At 36.7% G+C, this 22,340-nt stretch overlaps 1 protein-coding gene across 3 annotated transcripts in view; it reads right to left on the reverse strand.

The window, feature by feature from the left end:
• Positions 1–22,340, reverse strand: part of SBF2 (SET binding factor 2) — a 509,682-nt gene that overhangs the window by 370,213 nt on the left and 117,129 nt on the right. Inside the window, exon 1 of one of the 3 annotated variants that reach the window (XM_044929499.2) lies at positions 15,262–16,488. The exons of the other annotated variants lie outside the window; for them this stretch is intronic. Within the exon in view, the coding sequence (XP_044785434.1) occupies positions 15,262–15,282 (21 nt within the window). The 5' untranslated portion in view covers positions 15,283–16,488. Of the gene's footprint in view, positions 1–15,261; positions 16,489–22,340 lie in introns of those variants that run through there. 3 annotated transcript variants of the gene reach the window in all.

A 22,340-nucleotide genomic window follows, 5' to 3' on the forward strand; every position in this document is an offset into this window, starting at 1 on the left:
GCCATGCACTTAGGAACCCAATAAATCAAATTATGATCCTTCTGTAATTTTTTAAAAATTTAGTCTATTTTTATTCTCCTTGATACTTACTTTACCCTTACTTACCTAAAAACCTTCAACAATCATGGGTCTGATCTATAAAATATATTGCACATCCAACCACTTCTCTGCACATCCATTTCCACTGCTTGGTTCAAACCACTGTACTCTCTTTAATAGAGCTGCTTTAATAACTAAATAACTGACTACTAAATGAGTAGTCGTTTTCACTCTAGTTTAGTAACAGACTAGTATGTGAGCTTTCTAAACTCTATATTGGCATTTCAATATTTTTTTCATTAAGTTTAAAAACTGCTTTATGAAAATGTTCAAATATTAAAAAAGAATAATTAACATGCTTATTTCTACTACTTAGACTTTAAAATTAAGATTTGGTCACAAATGCTTTTTTTAACTGAGATATAGCTGACACCTGACATTAGTCTCAATTGTACAACACAGTGATTCAGGATTTGTATATATTGTGAAATGATCAGGTTCTCCTTTACTTTTATTGAAAGCACTTAATTGAAAATCATCTAACTTCCAAAAGGATTTGTAGCCAGGTTTGAGGATGATTTATTAGTTTCTCATTTTCTGAGAAGTATACAAAATGACTTTCAAAAACTTATCTTATAAATATTAATTACAAGTGTTATCCTTTTACCTAGTAACAGGTTCTTTAATCAAATATACTAAAATGTGATGGGAAATTTCAAAAATATTCTTAAATTTCAATATACCTGTGATAAAACAATATCTTTTTATTTTGAAATTATAGAATATAGGCAACTTAAAAGAGTATATAGAGGCTTCGATACTCTTTTCTTACTACTTATACAAATATAGTACAATATCAAAACCAGAACACTGACATTGGTGCAATGTGTATAGTTGTGTGTCATTTTATCACTCGTTTAATATTGTGCAGTCACCATCCAAAATGAGAAGTAAAACTATTTCATCACCATAATGATGCTGCTCCTGCTACAGCCTTATAGTTACACCCAACTCCCTCTCCCACCTCAATTCCCTGGCAACCACCAACTTGTTCCTAATTTGACCTCTGTAATTTTGTTATTTTGAGAATGGTATATAAATGGAATGGCATACAGTGTATCTGTGAGACTGATTTTTTTCACTCAGCATAATGCCCTTAAGATCCATCCATGCCATCAAGTGTATCTACAGTTTATTTCTTTTTATTGCTATGTCATGGTACATATGTACCTGAGTTTCTTTAATCATTCATTTACTATAGGACATTTTATTAGATATGTGGCTTGACTTCCACTTTGATTCCATCATGGTCAGAGGACACACTCTGTATGATTTCAATTCTTTTAAAATTTTTTCAGATTATAAAATGTTTAACCTAAACAGAATATAAGTGTTCTATAAATGCTGACTATATCCTGTTGGCTGATAATATACCCTTGCTGATTTTCTACTTGTTCTATCAACTGATGAGAGGTGGGTGCTGAATTCTATTAATTATAATTGGAAATTTGTTTTCTCCTTCAGTTATATCAGTTTTGCTTCACATTTTTGAAACTGTGCTGTTTGATGCATATGCATTTAAAATTGCTATTATTTACTGATGGACTGATGGCATTTATCATTCTGCAAGTTTGTCTCTATCCTGGCAAGGACTTTTGTTCTCTCTGAAGTCTGTTTTATCTGGTATTAACATAGCCCACCCTAGTCTTGATTAATGTATGCATCACGTATTTTTCCATTCTTTTTCCTTCAACTATCTTTTTGAAACTACCTACGTTATATTTGAAGTGATTTCTTACAGATAGCATATAATGGTCATCCCTTTTTATAAACTTTTAATTGATATATCAATTTACATCTAATATTATTTATATTACAGGGCTTACATCTGTCATTTTATTTTTGTTTCCTGTTGGTCCTCTATTCTACATTTCTATATTTTTCCTGCCTTTGTGTACATTAGTCAAATATCTTTTAGAATTCCATTTTGATTTATTGATAGTGTTTGAGTATATTTTTTGTATAGATTTTGCAGCGGTTGCTCTAAGGATTACATATGTACCTAACATCGCAGTCAACTAATATCAGTATTTACCTAATTTGAGAGAAGTGTAAAAACTCTGCCTTCCTTTATGCTGGGTTGTTGTTGTTCAGTCGCTCAGCTGTGTCCGACTTGTTGCAACTCCATGGACTGCAGCATGCCAGGCTTCCTTGTCCTTCACCATCTCCCGGAACTTGCTCAAACTCATGTCCATTGACTCAGTGATGCCATCCAACCATCTCATCCTCTATCGTCCTCTTCCTTTATACTGGGAGGGTGCCATAATTAAGAAAACTCAAGAAGAAAAGTCACTCTATGGCTCATAATGCTGCTGATGAGAAATCTGCTGTTATTAAAAAAACAATCCCCTATTGCTTAGGTGTCATTTCTCTCTCGCTGCTTTCAAGACTGTCTTTAGTTTTCAGAGATTTGACCGTAGACGTACCTTGGCACAGATTTCTTTGGCTTTATCCTTTTTGGAATCCACTCGGCTTCCTGAATCTGTAAGTTTGCATAAACTTTTGCCAAATTTGGGATTTCTTCCCTGCTATTATTTATTGAATAGTTTTACAGTCCTACCCTCCTCTTCTTCCAGCATTCTGATGACATGCATGCTGGATCATTTATATATTCCCACAGGTACCTGAAGCTCTATTCATGTGTTTGTCTTGTTTGTTTTGGACTATTCTCTCAGATGCTGAGGCTACATAATTTCTTTTGCTCGATCATCATGTTCATGGATTCTTTTCTCTGTCCTTTCTAGGCCTCTGTTGAGTCAGTCTATTGAGGCTTCTTTCCCTTTTTTTAAATTTTCAGGTTTTTTTTTATTCTAAATTTTCCTTTTAATCCTTATCTTTTATTTCTTTGCCAAGACAATCTATTTTTTCATTTAAGTATGTTTGAAACTGTTCATTAGGCATTTTTATGACAGCTGCTTTGATTGTCAGATAATTTTAACACCTATGTCATTTTGGTGTTGGCATCTAACTGTCTTTTCCCATTCAAGTTAAGATTTTCTTGGTATTATGATTAATTTTCCATTGAAGCCTAGAAATACAAAATACTATGTATAAAATTCCAGATCGTTATCAAATCTTCTATTTTAGCCTATCTCCTCTGATAGTGCTCTATCAGGGGAAGGAGGATACTGCCAAATTATTACATGATGCAGGTGGAAGTCCAGTTTCCCTACTTAGTCTCTGTGAATGCTATAACAGAAAGGGATCTTTTAATTTCATGGCTGCAGTCACCATCTGCAGTGATTTTGGAGCCCCAAAAATAGTCTGACACTGTTTCCACTGTTTCCCCATCTATTTCCCATGAAGTGATGGGACCAGATGCCATGATCTTCGTTTTCTGAATGTTGAGCTTTAAGCCAACTTTTTCACTCTCCTCTTTCACTTTCATCAAGAGGCTTTTTAGTTCCTCTTCACTTTCTGCCATAACGGTGGTGTCATCTGCATATCTGAGGTTATTGGTATTTCTCCTGGCAATCTTGATTCCAGCTTGTGCTGCTTCCAGTCCAGCGTTTCTCATGATGTACTCTGCATATAAGTTAAATAAGCAGGGTGACAATATACAGCCTTGACGTACTCCTTTTCCCATTTGGAACCAGTTTGTTGTTTCATGTCCAGTTCTAACTGTTGCTTCCTGATCTGCATATAGGTTTCTCAAGAGGCAGGTCAGGTGGTCTGGTATTTCATGGAACATTTAAACACCATAAAGTACTTAAGCCTAGGGCTTCCCTGGTGGCTCAGACAGTAAAGAATCTGTTTGCATTGCAGCAGCTGTGGGTTCGATCCCTGGGTCAGGAAGATGCCCTGGAGAAGGAAATGGCTTACCACTTCAGTATTCTGTATTCAGTATTCAGAATTCAGAATTCTCCAGTATTCTTGCCTGGAGAATCCCATGGACTGAAGAGCCTGGCAGGCTATATATAGTCCAGGGGGTCTCAAAGAGTTGGACACAACAGCTACTAACACAACACCAAAGGCTAGAGGTACGCAAATCTGACTTTTTTCAGATTTGCTGTAACCTTCAGGTAAGAACAAAAGTAAAAATTATCCATCCTCTTTAAGCTCTTAAGTCTTGTCAACTCTGTACCTTTCCTTAAGAAACATCATTCCTCCAAGATTTCATCTTAGATTTAATTCACTGCTAATTCTGAGAAAGAAGCACATACTAAAGTCATCATTAGCAGGTAAGTAACCTGTGTGATAGGCATGAACTGTACCATTTCTGAATATTTTAAACGTTTTTTTTTTTTTTTTAGTAATAAACTTGGATAAGGATATTCTGTGACCTGAAATATTGCACAAAAGCTTCTGATTTCTTATCATGTATCTTCCATTTAGATGTAAATTAATTTCCTTATCTGCTAGAGATTTGGGAATGTAGTTTGGCTTTATATTTTTCAATATTCAAGGAGACTGTGCTATCAGGTCTCCTATGATGTGAAAGCAGTACAAAGTATGACTCTCATTACTATTTTGAAAATTAGGATTATTGGAGAAAGCTTCAACATCAAACAAAGCCACAATTTCTAAGAAAAACAACCTTATTTTTCAAGAAAAGTTCATACTGTATCAAAATACTTTTCCTTTTATCTATTCAAATTCCAAAGGTCACATTATGCTGTTTAGAAAACAGCTTCTGGTATGAAGTCACCACTTACCACAAAAATGACTTCTATATGTGGATGTCATAAATGTCAAACTATAATGCCATAAAGCCATTATTGACTTCTTAGTGCTTCCACTACCAAGAACAATAAACTTTAAACTTGATTTTAAGCAACCAATACAACTATTCTACTAGCCAGAAGTTTGAGGACGTTTTTGTAATCAGAATTTATACTATTTTAAAACTGTTTACAAGTTGAGATATCTCCAAACAGAATTAATAATAATCCTCTAAAGAAAGGTACCACTTGGCAACTCAATGATAGGTAACTGACACAAACACTTGGAGGGGATCATTCTGTAAAACTCAAGATTGAACTCAGAAGGGTGGGTACTATAAGAAGACATCAAGTATGAATCCAGACACGAAATATTTTGTCTGCTGCAAAGCCAACAGTCTCATGAGAGTATTTGCTTCATGAATTGTTACTAATTTCACTCAATCCTTGGCTACCCTATAAAATATTGATGTATTGGGTCCCCATTCATAGGCCCCCGTTAATTAGGCACTTTAGACTTTAGGTAGTTACACAAATTTCTGTCTCTAAAGAGAGATCAAAGAAAGGAAAGGCAGGAAGAAATCTGTTAGCCCCCCCAGTGATAGAATCCCATGTGAAACAATATGCAATGAAAGAAAGTTATACTGGTTATTACCCCTATTCTGAAGTAATCTATTAAAGCACTAAAACAATTAACAGTCAGATTTATAAAATGATACAGCAAATACACTGTTTTTCAAATTGCAATTTGTTTTCTGTAGTCATAACCAACTTTATTGTTCCATTAAAAAATACTTTCAGATGGCAAATATTTAAGATATTAAAATAGCACTGCTTTTTAAGGAAACCCTGACAAAGGATTTTGAAACCCAATTCTGATAGAAAATGGTAATAAAAAAATATAAGATACAGTAAAACAAAGGCTTAGACAAAACATATTTTTTTAGTTTCTAAAATGTTTTTTTTTTTAAAGGTCATATTCACTAAGATAACAGCAGAGTCACAAGTGTGCTATCATGATTTGAAAGTCAAAAATATTTTTTAAATAGGAATAATCAAAAGTAAAAGCTCACAAAGAAAATGAACATAAACTCATAGAACTAATAAGTAATTTAAGCAAGGTTGCAGGATAACTACAAATCACTGATGAAGGCAATTATAGAAGATCTAAATAAATGAAAGGAAATCTGGGTTCATAGTTTTGTAGATCAATATTGTTAAATAAGTCAATTCTCCTTGTAATGATCTACAGGTTCAATGTAATCTCCATTAAATTCCCATAAGATTTTTTCATAGATATCAATAAATGAGTTTTCAAAAGTCCTTCAAAATGTGTATCTCCACCAAATAATGTTTTCTGATCTTGATTTAACCTTCAAATTTGTTTTTGCCATATTTGTGTCCTGTATGTTCAATATGACTACTTAATGTATGCACAAACCATGGTAATTTTTATGTGTTCTATTGAGAAATATAAATAACACTGGCTACAGTCCATGGGGTCACTAAAGAGATAGACATGACTGAGCTACTGAGAAGGCAATGGCACCCCACTCCAGTACTCTTGCCTGGAAAATCCCATGGACGGAGGAGCCTGGTAGGCTGCAGTCCATGGGGTCGCGAAGAGTCGGACACGACTGAGCGACTTCACTTTCACTTTTCACTTTCATGCATTGGAGAAGGAAATGGCAACCCACTCCAGTGTTCTTGCCTGGAGAATCCCAGGGACGGGGGAGCCTCGTGGGCTGCCGTCTATGGGGTCGCACAGAGTCAGACACGACTAAAGCGAATTAGCAGTAGCAGCAGAGCTACTGACACATAGCTAGCTTTATCATTAGACCCTTGTTTTGACTGTATACTATTTCATGAAAACAAAAACAAAAATATAAGCCTTCACACTGTACAAGAACTATGCTCCTGTCAGAAAGAATATGTATGACAAATCTTTTATTTACAGAAAATTTAAACCCATTAATGAAGTATTAATTTCATTAATACTTTGGAATGAAGTATTAATAGCCCCTACCACCTTTGCAGCCTTCTCTGTTATGACCTAATATCCCTCCAAATCCAAAATAAATAAAATGCCACCCCACTCCAGTACTCTTGCCTGGAAAATCCCATGGGCGGAGGAGCCTGGTAGGCTGTAGTCCATGGGGTCGCGAAGAGTCAGACACGACTGAGAGAGCTGACTTTCACTTTTCACTTTCATGCATTGGAGAAGGAAATGGCAACCCACTCCAGTGTTCTTGCCTGGAGAATCCCAGGGACGGGGAAGCCTGGTTGGCTGCTGTCTATGTGGTCGCACAGAGCGACTGAAGTGACTTAGCAGCAGCAGCAGCAGCAAGCTTCAGACAACTTTAACATCCCATCTCAGGACTTTTGCTAAAGCAGTACAAATGTCTTTTCTCTTTAGCATATTCAAATTCCACTTATCTTCCAATTACTCTTATTGCATAAGTCATCTCAAGATACAGTAGCTCAAATTAAGCACTATTTTATTATGCTCATTGAGTATGTGGATGAGGAATTTGATAGTGCAGAACACTATTCTCATTCAACTGGACAAAAGTCAACAGAGAAGTTTCAGATCAATAGATTTAAGATTAGCTATTTCTGGAGAACAGGGGATATTTAAATGTAAATTTAGCAATTTAACATTTTAAATGTATAAGTTGACTGACAGGGTTTAAAAATTTTTTTAATTAATTTAACTATATTGATATGTTGTGTTTAAATAAACATATTTTATTGACTAAAACTATCTAGACTACAAAAGTTATTTTTTAAGCAGTTCAACTGGAAATGCTTCACCTTGAAAATAAATGATGATCTTCTATGATTCTACTTTAAAACAAATGTCCCACATTTTGCACCTGGATAAAACAGCTCAGACTTAACAGACACTGCAAAGAAAAATAATCATAAATATGGCAGGTATGAGATAGAGGCATTGATGGTGTGATGTGGTGTGGTGGATTCCCCCCAACTAAGTCCATATAAAAAGGTCAAGTGCTAAGTAAAAACAAGAGCAGGCATGAAATGGGAGGATAAATAACCAAATAAGGATAGAGGCAGAACTGGAGCAATTACCTAATGTATTAAATTCACAATCACGCATGACTAAAACCTTTTGGAATTGGGCTGAAATCATTATAGAAACACTAGTCAGCACTTCTCATTAAGACTCTTGACAACTAAAGGGCTCCTCCCAACTTTCTAGGCTAAAGGTTGGAATGCATCTCCCTTAGAAGACAGCACATTAATGTGTAATCATCAAACCTAATATTCTGATATACATGATCTCTAACCTTCAAGGATTCAATATTTGAAAACATCTATATTCAGCTATGCATACACATACCATACTTACTTAACACCTATAAAAATGTCCATTGTATAGTTCAAGTTCTAAAAAGCTTCTATATTAGAAAATCCCTTAGCATGCCTTTGCTCACCTAGACCTCTCTCCTCTGCTTCCTTCTTCTACAGATTGGGCAGAAAGACCATATACCCCTGACATGAATTCCAAATACCCCTGACAACTTTCACTAGTATTCCTTTCCTCCTAAGAAACAGCACATCTAAAAGGGGTGTGAAAACAATAAAGTGCTACCCAAACATTATTACTGCACAGAGCTCATTTTCTAGCTACAAGAACAATTCCCATTCAAACAATCCTTTATGGATCACAAAGTATGTCACAGGAAATTAACTGGTTTGTCAAACAGTTAGTTAAAGCAGAAAATCATAAAAATAAACACCTCTGATATTTTTAACTTAAAACATGTAAGTACATCATTTTATAATAATGAGAAAACTTTAGGTTGTTTAGAAGAAATATTATTTGCAAGATATTCTATTGTTTCATCATAAGTTACACTAAACTTTGCATATATAATAAAATAAGGATTGGGCAGCTCTGGCTACTAAAGAAGTATTTCTAGCTTTGGAGGTAATTTCAACTCCTTTTCTTCATATTCGGATCTATCTATGTCACTATGTGTAAGATATCTGCTGCTGCTAAGTCGCTTCAATCGTGTCCAACTCTGTGCGACCCCATAGACAGCAGCCCACCAGGCTCCCCCATCCCTGGGATTCTCCAGGCAAGAACACTGGAGTGGGTTGCCATTTCCTTCTCCAATGCATGAAAGTGAAAAGTGAAAGTGAAGTTGCTCAGTTGTGTTAGACTCTCAGCGACCCCATGGATTGCAACCTACCAGGCTCCTCTGTCCATGGGATTTTCCAGGAGAGAGTATTGGAGTGGGTTGCCACTGCCTTCTCCATAAGATATCTACATCACCCATAATTTCATTTTCTAACTAATCATCAATGGTAATCAATTACTACATATCACCTTCACTAAACTATAGGAATATATGAATTTATAGACATCAATTAATAAGCTATTTTCAGTTTCTGTTTGCAATTCATTATCTTCTGTGATATTATCAAACTCCTTGGTTTTATCTAAGATTCAGTGAAAACTGAGCTGGAAATTTTGTTCCATTTGTAAATAGTCTTTAATGTTGATGATTTATAAAAGGTGCAAAAAACTTAGAATTGAGAGTTCAACATACTTCAAAACATAACTTTAAATTTTTCGCCATTCCTGAATCCTTTGACTCATGTGTCTGAATTTAAAATACTGTCAATATCCTCACTATTGAGATCTGAAGGAACACTGAGTGCCTACATAAATGGGGCATCCAAAGTCAAAGCATACCCTAAGACAGATATTAAGAATGAACTAAGAACACAGTAGACACCAGCAGAGGAAAGCTAAGAAAGTTCCACAGGTGCAACAGAACTGGCATGCGTATTAGATGAAAAGCAAGAAGGGAAGAGAAAGGGAATTCCAGGAGAAAGGATCAGTTTGATCAAAGATATATAGGAAATGAATGCCTAATGCAATTTTGGAAAAGAAAACGTGCAGACAGAGATAGCAAAGGATGATAAAACTAGACAAGGATTTCTTAGGAGGATAACTTGTAGCCAGGTTATGAACCTTGTATCCCATGACAAAGAGAATGAATTTCTTTCTGCAGATAGACAGTGGGATTAACAGCAGATTTTTGGAGAAAGTCAACACTGACCAAATCAGATTGATATTCAGGAGTAATAACTCAGGCAATAGTGAAATGTAGGCAGTGATAAAGTAACAAAGACTGGATGGGAAATTATTATCATTACCAAGAATAAAAATTACAACAGCAACAAACAAAAGTAGCAGAGGCTGAGAGAGACCATATTTCAGGTCATGTAAAAGGCATTCACTAGTGGCTTCCCTGGTGGTCCAGTGGCTAAGAACCGAGTTCCCAATGCAGGGGCTCAGGTTCAATCCCTGGTGAGTGAACTAGATCCCACACACTGCAACTAAGAGTTCATCCGCCACAACTAAAGATTTCACATGCCTCAACGAAGATGCAAGATCCCCTGTGCTGCACCTATGACCCAGCACAGACAAATAAATAATTAAAATAAATATTTTAAAAGCTATTCAATAAATTGAAAATGATATGAATCACACAAAACTATATTCACTGACTACAGTGGAATTTAAAACGTTTAAAAAAAAGAAAGATTATCTACAAAAATCTTAAAATATTAAGAAACACAATTCTAAATAACCCTTGGGTCAAAGAATAATTTTAAAGGGAAAGTAAAAATTGGTTTTAGGCTTTCCTGATAGCTCAGTTGGTAAAGAATCCGCCTGCAATGCAGGAGACCGCAGTTCGATTCCAGGGTCAGGAAGATCCCCTGGAGAAGGGATAGGCTACCCACTCCAGTATTCTTGGGCTTCCCTTATGGCTCAGCTGTAAAGAATCCGCCTGCAATGAGGAAGATCTGGGTTCGATCCCTGGGTTGGGTAGATTCCCTGGAGAAAGGAAAGGCTACCCACTCCAGTATTCTGGCCTAGAGAATTCCATGGGTCCATGGGGTCGCAAAGAGTTGTACACGACTGAGCAACTTTCACTTTCACTTAAAAAATAGTTTGAACTGAATTAACATGAAAATATAATTTACTCAAGTTTATGAAAGGCAATTAAAGCAATACTTGGGGACTATTAATTTATAGCACTAAACATCTTTTATGAGAAAAGAATAAAGGTCTCAAATCAATGACTTCAGTTTCCACCATGTGCTTAGACACTCAATCGTATCCGACTCTGCGATCCCATGGATTCCAGTCTGCCAGGCTCCTCTGTCCATGGGGATTCTCCAGCCAAGAATACTGGAGTGGGTTGCCATGCCCTCCTCCAGGGGATCTTCCCTGGATCCCTGGAAGCCAGGTCTCCTGCATTGCAGGAGGATTCTTTACCTTCTTACCCACCAGAAGCAGGCAAAAAAGATGAGCAATTAAACCCAAAGTAAGCAGAAGAAGGAAAATAACAGAGAATGGCAATCAATGAAATTGATAACAGAAAAGCAATAAAGAAAATCAATGAAAGCAAAAGCTGGTTCACTGAAAATATTAATAAAACTAATAAAACTAGTAGACTGATAAGAAAAAAGAAGTTCTATAGTTTCAGACTTTAAATTTAGATCTATGTAGGCTTTCCTGGTGGCTCAGCCTGATAGTGCAGCAGACACAGGTTCGATCCCTAGCTTAGGAAGATCCCACGTGCTGTGGAGCACCTAAGTTTGTGCACCACAACTACTGAGCCTGTGCTCCAGAGCCCAGGAACCACAACTACTGAGCCCTGGTGCTGCAACTAATGAAGCCGCGCACCCTAGAGCCTTGTGCAGAACAAGAGAAGCCACCACAATGAGAAGCCTGCGCACCGCTGCTCACCACAACTAGAGAAGTCCTTGTGGCAATGAAGACCCCGCACAGCCAAAAATAAAATAAATAAAATTATAAAAAATATATAGATCTATGATCTACTTGGAATTCTTGAAATATGAATGGAAGTTCATCTACTAAACAATATGGCTATCAAATGTTCTAGCACAATCTGTTGAAAAGGTTATTCTTTCTCCAGAATTAGCTTTGTATGTCTGTAAAAAAAATCAGGTGTGTGTATGTGTGGGTATGGGGTAAGGGCTCTATGTCTGGATTACTCCTTCTACTGATAGAATTAGTACTATCCCATTTACCTATCCTGACTCTAGTATTAAACTATTTGAACACCTTAACTTAACAATATGCCTTCAAGTCAATTAGTATAAGCCCTCCAACTTTGTTCCTCTTTGTCAAGGTTGTTTTTATATTCTAGGTCTTTTGCATTTCCATCTGAATTTGAATTCTACTAGTTCGTTGTTAGCAATATTCAAAAACGCTTAGTTTTTGTATATTGATCTTATATCTTGCAACTTCCCTGAACTCATTTATATTAGTTCTAATAGTATTTGGAGATTCTTTAGGATATTTGACACTCTGGTTCTCTTTAATGTACTCGTTTCTGTATTTTTTACCCTTTAACCCTCACCATGAAAAAGTTGGAATATTTTCTTTTCATCTATCTTTCAGTTTACTAACTCTCTTCAGCAAAGTCTAACATGCTGCTAAGTTAATCTTCTCAGTTACTAATTTTAGTTACTGTATTTTATCAGTTCCTGAATTGCATTTGGTTCTTTTATTAGATTCCTATACTCTGCCAAAATACTAAATCTTTTATGTTTCCTAGACATATTAAGGCACAGCCTAGTCTGATAGTGCCATTATCTAAATCCTTTGTGAATCTTTTTCTATTATTTGTCTTAGCTTTCTGCCACATTATCTTATCTCTAAATTGATTACTTTTCAATTGTAAACTGAACTTGTTTTTTTTAAAGATGGAGATAAATTGAGACTCCAGATGATGTTATCTTCCTCCAAAGTGAATTTATGTTTTCTTTTGGCAGGTAGCTAGTCTAAGTGAAGTGAAGTCGCTCAGTCTTGACCGACTCTTTGGGACCCAATGGACCATAACCTACCAGGCTCCCCTGTCCATGGGATTTTCCAGGCAAGAGTACTGGAGTGGGTTGCCATTTCCTTCTCCAGGGGATCTTCTTCCCGACCCAGCGATTGAAACCGGGTCACCCACATTGCAGGCAGATGCTTTACAGTCTGAGCCACCAGGGAAGCTAGTCTAAGGACATCATAAATATTAGATAACCTTAATCCAATCAGGAGTTAAATTTAAGAATTCGTTTCACTCCCTGTGAGGGCTGATCTATTTCTAACTCACCCATATATCTACAATGAAGCCTATTATAACACTTAGAAGTACTTCCAGAAATGATTTAGGATAAAAGATGGAAGTTTTCCAGCTTCTGACTCCATCAAAATTACAAAATTCTGACTACCTATTTTATCATTGAAAGCTTTCCTAAGAATTGAATACTCTTTCTCTATACAGTCAGCTTTGGTGTTAAATTCTAAATAATCTAACTTGTAATGAACAAGTAGATCATTTCCAGTGAGCTACAACATCAGTCATGTAGAAATCAAGTGTTAGGGATCTGTCAGTAATTGCTTCACTATCACTAAGAAGAGAGTAATCTTATACACTGGTCACACTTAATCCACAATTTATTTTCCCTCAAAACACAATATTCAAATGGTAGAAAATGTGAAACTCATATCTAGAGACATTAAATTTTGTAACACCACTGCTATATTCTGCTGTCATACATGTTAAAAGAAGTTAAAATAAATAAACTTAAGAGAAACTGAAAGCATTAGAAGCATTCTTGGTTCAAGAAAGGGTTAGACATCATAATAGAAGATATACTGTCTCCTTATATTTGAATTTTTTAGAGGGAGATATATAATGAAACTTTAAGATAATGCTCCCCTAAATTTATGTATATCTTTATAGTCTAGAAACTCTTTATGTTCTTTTGTTAAAATTTCATGTCTATTTCAGAGGGAATGGTCATATGTATATACATTTTAAAGGTTTTATATATATATATATGATAGCTAAAATAACTTTCTGAACATTTTCAACTTGCTCTAAAATAAAGTAACTTTTTAATGTATTCATAATTTTATTTTATTTTTCCACACCTATTGGTATTCTCACATTACAGGAACAGTTACAAGTGAAGAAAACTGCCAAGCACCTTAAATTGTATCTTTAAAAAGATTTAACTTGTCAAGCTATCAGATCATGTGTTTAACTGAAAACAACTGAATATCTCAGTTAGCTAAATAAAACCCATTTTTGTAGAGAGTTCACTCTTCCAATCATCAAAGCAAAAGTAATAATAATCATGGTAAATAAAAATGAATGCAAAGTAGGCTTTTCTAGTGTTAAAAATTTATTCTCACAAAACACTATTTTTTCTCATATTCATCCAAATATTTACATTATATATAACATGTTTAAATTTTACCACATACAAATGCAGGCTCATTATGGTTGCTGATGAGAGGGGTGAGGGAGGAGGAATAGTTAGGGAGTTTGGGATGGACATGTACACTCTGCTATAGGGATAACCTATAAGGATCCACAGCATAGCACATGAACTCTGCTCAATGTTATGTGGCAATCTGGATGGGAGGGCACTTTGGGGGAGAGTGGATACACATATATGTATGACTGAGTCCCTTCACTATTCACCTGAAATTATTACAACATTGTTAATCAGCTGTACCCCAATTCAAAACAAAAAGTTAAAAAAAAAATGCAGGTTCATGTAGTGTAACTGCAAACCACCAACCATCCACAATCATACCCCTATACTTCTCTTTTATGGGTAAAAAATACTTAAAAAAAAAAAGCAAACACAAATTATTTGATCTGACCAGGTGCTACTCACAAGTAAAACTGATTTAAATGATTCAACTCTCCATCCTCAAAATTATGCCTCTTTCTATAATACTTATTTCAGAAAGTAAGTCCAAAACAAAAACCTTGCCTCTTTCCACACCTTAACCTCTTTTTTCATTTGAATCCTTTGACAAAATCTGACCAGAGAACAGGAAGAGAGAGGAGGAAAGAAAGGAGAAAGGGGGAGGAGGAGGAAAGAGAGAAGGAAGAGAAACTGAGGAATTATGGCAGTTATGAGGAAGTATACCAAAATGTTAAAGATAGTTATCTCTGGCTGAAGATATTACAAGTAATCACATTCTTTTTTATACACCTTTCTGTATTTCTGAGATCTTCAAAAAGACAAAAATATGTTTCCCTTTTCAGCAGAAGGGGAAAAATGTTTTGAAAATGTCTTTAATGATATTAAAGTGATATCCAATGATATTGGATAAAAGTCTAAGTCTTTTACTAGTTGGTTCCTATGCCTTTTGTCACTCCCCACACCCCTTGACACGACTGAGCGACTTCACTTTCACTTTTCACTTTCATGCACTGGAGAAGGAAATGGCAACCCACTCCAGTATTCTTGCCTGGACAATCCCAGGGACGGCGGAGCCTGGTGGGCTGCCGTCCATGGGGTCTCAAAGAGTCAGACACGACTGAAGCGACTTAGCAGCAGCAGCAGCAGCACACCCCTTGCATCCTAATATCTGTACCTCTGCACAAGCTGGAACACAAACCCCATTCACCTTTACCTGGCTAATTCTCACCCACATGGGTTGCCTCCCGTCTGGAAAGCCTTCTTGGACTGCAGCTCTGCTCACTTCAAACCCACTGTTCCAAATACTCCTTTTACATGCACCTTTAGAATCTAGTGCACACAGTAAGTTCAGTATTTAAAGTGTTTACAGATTTGTCTCCCTCTTTCCTTGAAATAAGGAACACACTTATTTGTTATCTAATTCCAGCATCTAACACAGTGCCTGACACATGGCAAGGGGTCAAAAAAAGTTTGTTGTACAAATAATTCCAAAGTCAAAGTATTTCTATTCTATTACATTGTCTCTCTAGAGCTATATAAAGGTTGAAAAGTTGAATTCCTAAAATAGCAGATTCTCAATCTGGGAGTGAAACAGAATGCTACCATTCTTGTTCCTTCAATCATTTATTCACCAAATATTTATTTAGTACCTCATATATGCCTAGCATTAGGGATAGAAGGATGAGCAAAAACAAAGGGTTTCTTCTCTCATGATTCTCAAGATGGGATGACAAGAGGGTAAATATTGACTAAATACTCAGGGTTATTTAAAAAAAAACACAGTAGTGAACTGGCCTTGCAGTTAAAAAACACAATTCTGATAGAGTATATATGGAAAGACATCACCATGTTTGAAAAGGTCAAAGATTCTGAATTAGGATTGAGGTGAGGTTACTGGAAGATGGTAATTGCTAATCTTCTTTTCTGGCTGCCACATACATACATTTCCACAGTTATGCATTCTTTCCACAACAAGCTAAATAACTTTACTCCAAATAAAAGAGCATAAAACCTCATAGTGCTTGCCAATACCTAGTTCAAAACACCGAATCACCTAACTCGAGACTTTTCTATGTTACAGGAAAAAAAATATACACCCACCTCATTAAGTCACTATTATTTGGGTTTATTTGAATGCAGTTGAATCTAAGCCCAACAAATGCTGTTGACAACTAATGGAACTAAATGAAACCTCTGCCCTTTGGGGCAATAGAAGAATATAATTCAAAATGACATGCATAGCCAAGAGTGAAGTAAGACACACCTTAACGGTGAACACCCAAAGCAGAGTTGTTTGAAGAACTCAGGGTTTAAAGCTATCTCTTCCTTGTAACTAGACAGAACATTAACTGAAATGACATAGTGTTCTCTTCCAGTTATGAAAGGATACTAGAGTTTAGCTGAGAACAATATTATTTTAGGTACAGTCTTAAATATACTATTTTCAAAATAAATAAAACAGCCACAAATTTTGGTAGTTATGGGTACCAAACTGCTAGGCCTCCTCCAAATTCTAACTGGCATGCAGTTAAATACATAGGCTCACTGATTATGTACAAAGACTAAACAGAAATGGGTATGCATAGCTTATTTAAATATTGATGGGTATAGGGAGATGAGAGAAGGAAATCTAAGACTATATGATTTCTACAGATCCAAAAATACCTAGAGACAGTCCTCTTTATGTGTGGGGCTTCCTTCGGTCTGATAGCTTTCCTCAGACTGCCCCTGTCATCTGCAATTTCTGAAATACAGTTTTTTTCAGATGAGTCTTTAGGCTAGTTTCAGCTTTTCTGAGAAAGCAAATTGCTCCCTATAGGTGCCAAGAGAACACTCAGTAGTGTATGAAGGTCAAGGTGAGCAAAACCCACCTGTATAGGAAAGTCCAAAGGACCAGATTAATATGTGGAAGAACAAAGCTAATGTCATGGAGTGAGGGGAGCAGAAAAATGAAATCTAACATCAGAACTTTGACTTTAATTGAGCTAAAACACACTGTCCAGATGAAAATAACAAAAGTAGGAAATAAACATTTTCAATATGGCATTTTAAAACAATAAAAAAGAACTGTAAGTACAGTAATAAAACACTTTAGAAGACCCTTTCCTCTCCCACTTCCCTAAAATACATAATAAGATTAACATGATTTAGTAATTACAACTGCACAACACATTTTCCACGCCTTGATTCTTACTCATTTGAGAAGGTATTGAGAGCAGGAAAGGAAAGGGAATGAAGTCTCCTGGGACTGCTCCAAATAAAAGAAATCCTTTTTATATCAGTAAGTTTCATACCAAAATTACAAAATTATTTTGGAAAACATACCTTAATAATGTTAACAACAGTACCAACAACTAACATATAATGATTACTATGTACCAGCACTATTCTGAGAATTTTATGTGTAGTAATTCATTTGATCTTTATAATGATCCTGTAAGTCAAATACTATTTTTAAGCTTATTAGATTGGTGAAAAGAGGCACAGGGTCTTTAAGTAAGACTTAAGATCTCTGAATTACTAAGTGGAGAAACCAGAATTAAATTCAAGCAGTCAAGATTTTAGAGTGCTTGTTCTTAATCACTTTACCAAATTGTCTTTTTAGATTATGACACCTTAAATTCATTTGCAGAGTAAAACTGGACAGATTATTTCTAGTTTCTCCCTATCTTGTCAAGGTACTGCTACTGCCCTGGTCACTGAACTTTGAATCTTCAAGGTAACTTTTCGTCCTTCACTGCATTCTTATTCAATTAGTCATCCAACCAAACCCTGTTGATTAAATATATACTCCGTTTCCACACCTATTATCATCCTGGCGATTCTGTAGCCAAAAACTGAATCAGCTTTTCAAGAAGCGAATACCTCATGCTCACCTTATTAATAAAACACCTTTTTCACATGAACTGCAGGCCTCTTTTATCAGTTTTATGGGACACAATTAAAATAAAATATTTTACGTTTCCCTATAAAAGTCCTCCTTATTAATTTCAGCCCATCATTTTAGCCTACATATTACTATTCCTTTCCAGATATATAGCAAACACTGGCTAAGCAAAATTTTAAATGAAAAATGTACCAATCACACTCCCTATTCAAAAGAAACACAGAGCCTTTGAGGTGTTAGCACCAGAAATAAAATCTACAGGAGACAAAGGTAGCTGGATCAAGCTGGACCCCTAAATTATACTTAGGGGTAGGGTGCTCTCACTTCAATTACCAGTCATGACTCAAGGGAATAGAGGGTCATGTAAGTTATAACCCTCCTTTAATCCATTTTGATTCCAATGAGTATCAGTGAGTATTTAAAGACTTTGAAAAGGACTTTACCAAACAGAGAGAGAATGAAAATAGAGACCAAGAAAGCGTAAAAGCAGTCCACAGCATTGGATAAACCACAATGCTCTCCAAACTTTTTCACTTCCTACAACACAGAAGACTCTATTTACACAGCACACATGCCAAATCAAGACTGTTCATATTAGTGGTCTCAATACCTCAACAAACTGACAGCCCAGTTAAGTGGCACAAACCATTGCTAGACAAGTTCCACACTCACCTACTGCACTTTATTTGTTCTCAGCTGTCATAAATTTTAGGACTTCCCTGGTGACTCAGACGGTAGGAATCTGCCTGCAATGCAGGAGACAGGTTCGATCCCTGGGTCAGGAAGATCCCCTGGAGAAGGAAATGGCTACCCACTCCAGTATTCCTCCCTGGAGAATTCTTTGGACAGAAAAGCCTGGCGGGCTACAGTCCATGGGGTTGCAAAGAGTAGGACAGGACGGAGTGACTAAAACTTTCACTTTTTATTCACTTTCATAAATTCTAATTTATTGCAAGCCAGAGATTCATCTGAAGCCCTAGGACATCTCTGAAGGTCCTTCACATGGGTTCTTCATTTTCTAGCTCCCTTTTTGCCAGGATGTGGGGAGTGCTATCATCTGCTCTTCCTCTTAGAGACAGAAAGAAATAGCTAATTCTGACCTATACCCTGGACCCTATTTTATTTCTGTTTTAAATCTGAGAAAAGCCTCATCAAGCTGCCTGGTAACTGACCACTGAAAGACTATTCAATTACTGAGCTCTTACCTCCACATCATGAACTCCTTATTGCCAAATTCAGACTTAAATTGAAGAAAGTAGGGAAAACCACTACACCATTCAGGTATGACCTAAATCAAATCCCTTATGATTATACAGTGCAAGTGACAAATTGAGTCAAGGGATTAGATCTGAAAGAGTGCCTGAAGAATTATGGATGGATGTTCGTGACATTGTACAGGAGGCAGTGATCAAGACCATCCCCAAGAAAAAGAAATGCAAAAAGGCAAACTGATTGTCTGAGGGGGCTTACAAATAGCTGAGAAAAGAAGAGACGCAAAAGGCAAAGGAGAAAAGGAAAGATATACCCATTTAAATGCAGAGTTTCAAAGAATAGCAAGGAGAGAACAGAAGGCCTTCCTCAATGATCAATGCAAAGAAATAGAGGAAAACAACAGAAGGGGAAAGACTAGAGAGATCTTCAAGAAAATTAAGAGATACCAAGGGAACATTCCATGCAAAGGTGGGCTCAATAAAGGACAGAAATGGTATGGACCGAACAGAAGCAGAAGATATTAAGAAGAGGTGGCAAGAACACACAGAAGAACTATACAAAAAAGGTCTTCATGACCCAGATAACCACAATGGTGTGATCACTCACCTAGAGCCAGACATCCTGGAATGTGAAGTCAAGTGGGCCTTAGGAAACATCACTACAAACAAAACTAGAGGAGGTGATGGAATTCCAGTTGAGCTATTTCAAATCCTAAAAGATGATGCTGTGAAAGTGCTGCACTCAATATGAGAGCAAATTTGGAAAACTCAGCAGTGGCCACAGGACTGGAAAAGGTCAGTTTTCATTCCAATCCCAAAGAAAGGCAATGCCAAAGAATGCTCAAACTACTGCACAATTGCACTCATCTCACATGCTAGCAAAGTAATGCTCAAAATTATCCAAGCCAGGCTTCAACAGTACATGACCGTGAACTTCCAGATGTTCAAGCTGGACTGAGAAAAGGCAGAGGAACCAGAGATCAAATTGCCAATATCCGCTGGGTCATCAAAAAAGCAAGAGAGTTCCAGAAAAACATCTATTTCTGCTTTATTGACTATGCCAAAGCCTTTGACTGTGTGGATCACAACAAATTGTGGAAAACTCTTAAAGAGATGGGAATACCAGAGCACCTGACCTGCCTTCTGAGAAATCTGTATGCAGGACAAGAAGCAACAGTTAGAACTGGACATGGAACAACAGACAGGTTCCAAATAGGAAAAGGAGTACGTCAAGGCTATGTATTGTCACCCTGTTTATTTAATATGCAGAGTACATCATGAGAAACGCTGGGCTGGATGAAGCACAAGCTGGGATCAAGATTGTCAGGAGAGATATCAATAACCTCAGATATGCAGATGACACCACCCTTAACGGCAGAAAAGTGAAGAACTAGAGAGCCTCTTGATGAAAGTGAAAGAGGAGAATCAAAAAGTTGGCTTAAAGCTCAACATTCAGAAAACTAAGATCATGGCATCCGGTCCCATCATTTCACGGCAAATAGATGGGGAAACAATGGCAACAGTGACAGGCTTTATTTTGGGGGGCTCCAAAATCACTGCAGATGGTGACTGCAGCCATGAAATTAAAAGATGCTTACTCCTTGGAAGGAAAGTTATGACCAACCCAGAGAGCATATTAAAAAGCAGAGACATTACTTTGCCAACAAAGGGCCGTCTAGTCAAGGCTATGGTTTTTCCAGTAGTCATGTATGGATGTGAGAGTTGGACTATAAAGAAAGCTGAGCGCTGAAGAATTGATGCTTTTGAACTGCGGTGTTGGAGAAGACTCTTGAGAGTCCCTTGGGCTGCAAGGAGATCCAACCAGTCCATTCTAAAGGAGATAAGTCCTGAATATTCACTGGAAGGAGTGATGTTGAAGCTGAAACTCCAATCCTTTGGCCATCTGATGCAAAGAGCTGACTGATTTGAAAAGACACTGGTGTTAGGAAAGATTAAAGGCAGGAGGAGAAGGGGACGACAGAGGACGAGATGGTTGGATGGCATCATCAACTCAATGGGCGTGAGTTTGAGTAGACTCCGGGAGTTGGTGATAGACAGGGAGGTCTGGCGTGCTGCAGTCCGTGGGGTAGCAAAGAGTCAGACATGACTGAGCGGCTGAACTGAACTGAAGGTGATAGGAGATTATAAAATGTATCAATATTGGTATTTGAAACTTGCCGCAAATATTAACATGGTGTGATACAGAGTAGATTAACTTCTCACTAGCCGATATTCTTGTAATGTTTTCATACCCTTGCAGTACTGCAGCTAACATCTCTAAAAATGAGTTCTGGGCAATTAACAAGAGCTCATGACTCCACTGGCTCGGCTGGTAAAGAATCCACTTGCAATGTGGGAGACCTGGGTTCAGTCCCTGGGTTGGGAAGATTCCCTGGAGAAGAGAAAGGCTATCCACTCCAGTATTCTCATGGCCCTGGAGTATAGTCCATGGGGTCGCACTGAGTCGGACACGACTGAGTGACTTTCACTTCCATGACTCCACTAGCAATAGCTGGCACTGGTCTATAGTATCTAATAAAATCTGTTGCAAATCTAGTGAAAAATAATGTCCAAAGATTTGCCTGAGCTGAAATTTCTTTTTGAAAAGCAGGTTACTGAATTAAGATCCTAAGTGTACATGTATAAAGTAGAACACCCAGCATTAAATGGACCAGATCCCCATCTTAATCACTTTCAACTAGATTATGTAAATGTCTGAAATCACTCTTAAAGTAGTTAAATAGGGTAGGTACTAAGAGTCAACATTCTGCCCTGCATATATTCTAGAAAGTCCAATTTATTACATTAAGAGTCTTCTATCTATAATTTAATAACACACCTAAACATTTTTAAAAATTCAACTTTTGAAAAAAAATATAAGCATGTATTTTTTTTATATAAAGTTAGAAACAGGCTTTTGATAAGGAAAAAAAAAAAAAAACCAAAGTACTTCCAAGTACAGTAATAACAAGTAGAATATTTACCTGACTAGGTTAGGTTAATGTTCATACAAATCTGTAAAGTAGAACAAGACCCTTAAAGATGATTTGTATGAAACTATGAAGGTAAATATACACACACAAGCAAGTTTATCATTACTTTAAAAATGCTACTAGACTGAATATGAGGGCATGGCCACATCTGTCATATTTATTGCTGAATTCCCAGCACCCAACACATTGTCCAGCACCTAAC

Source organism: Bubalus bubalis, chromosome 16 (assembly GCF_019923935.1).
Source record: "Bubalus bubalis isolate 160015118507 breed Murrah chromosome 16, NDDB_SH_1, whole genome shotgun sequence".
NCBI classification, from domain to species: Eukaryota; Metazoa; Chordata; class Mammalia; order Artiodactyla; family Bovidae; genus Bubalus; species Bubalus bubalis.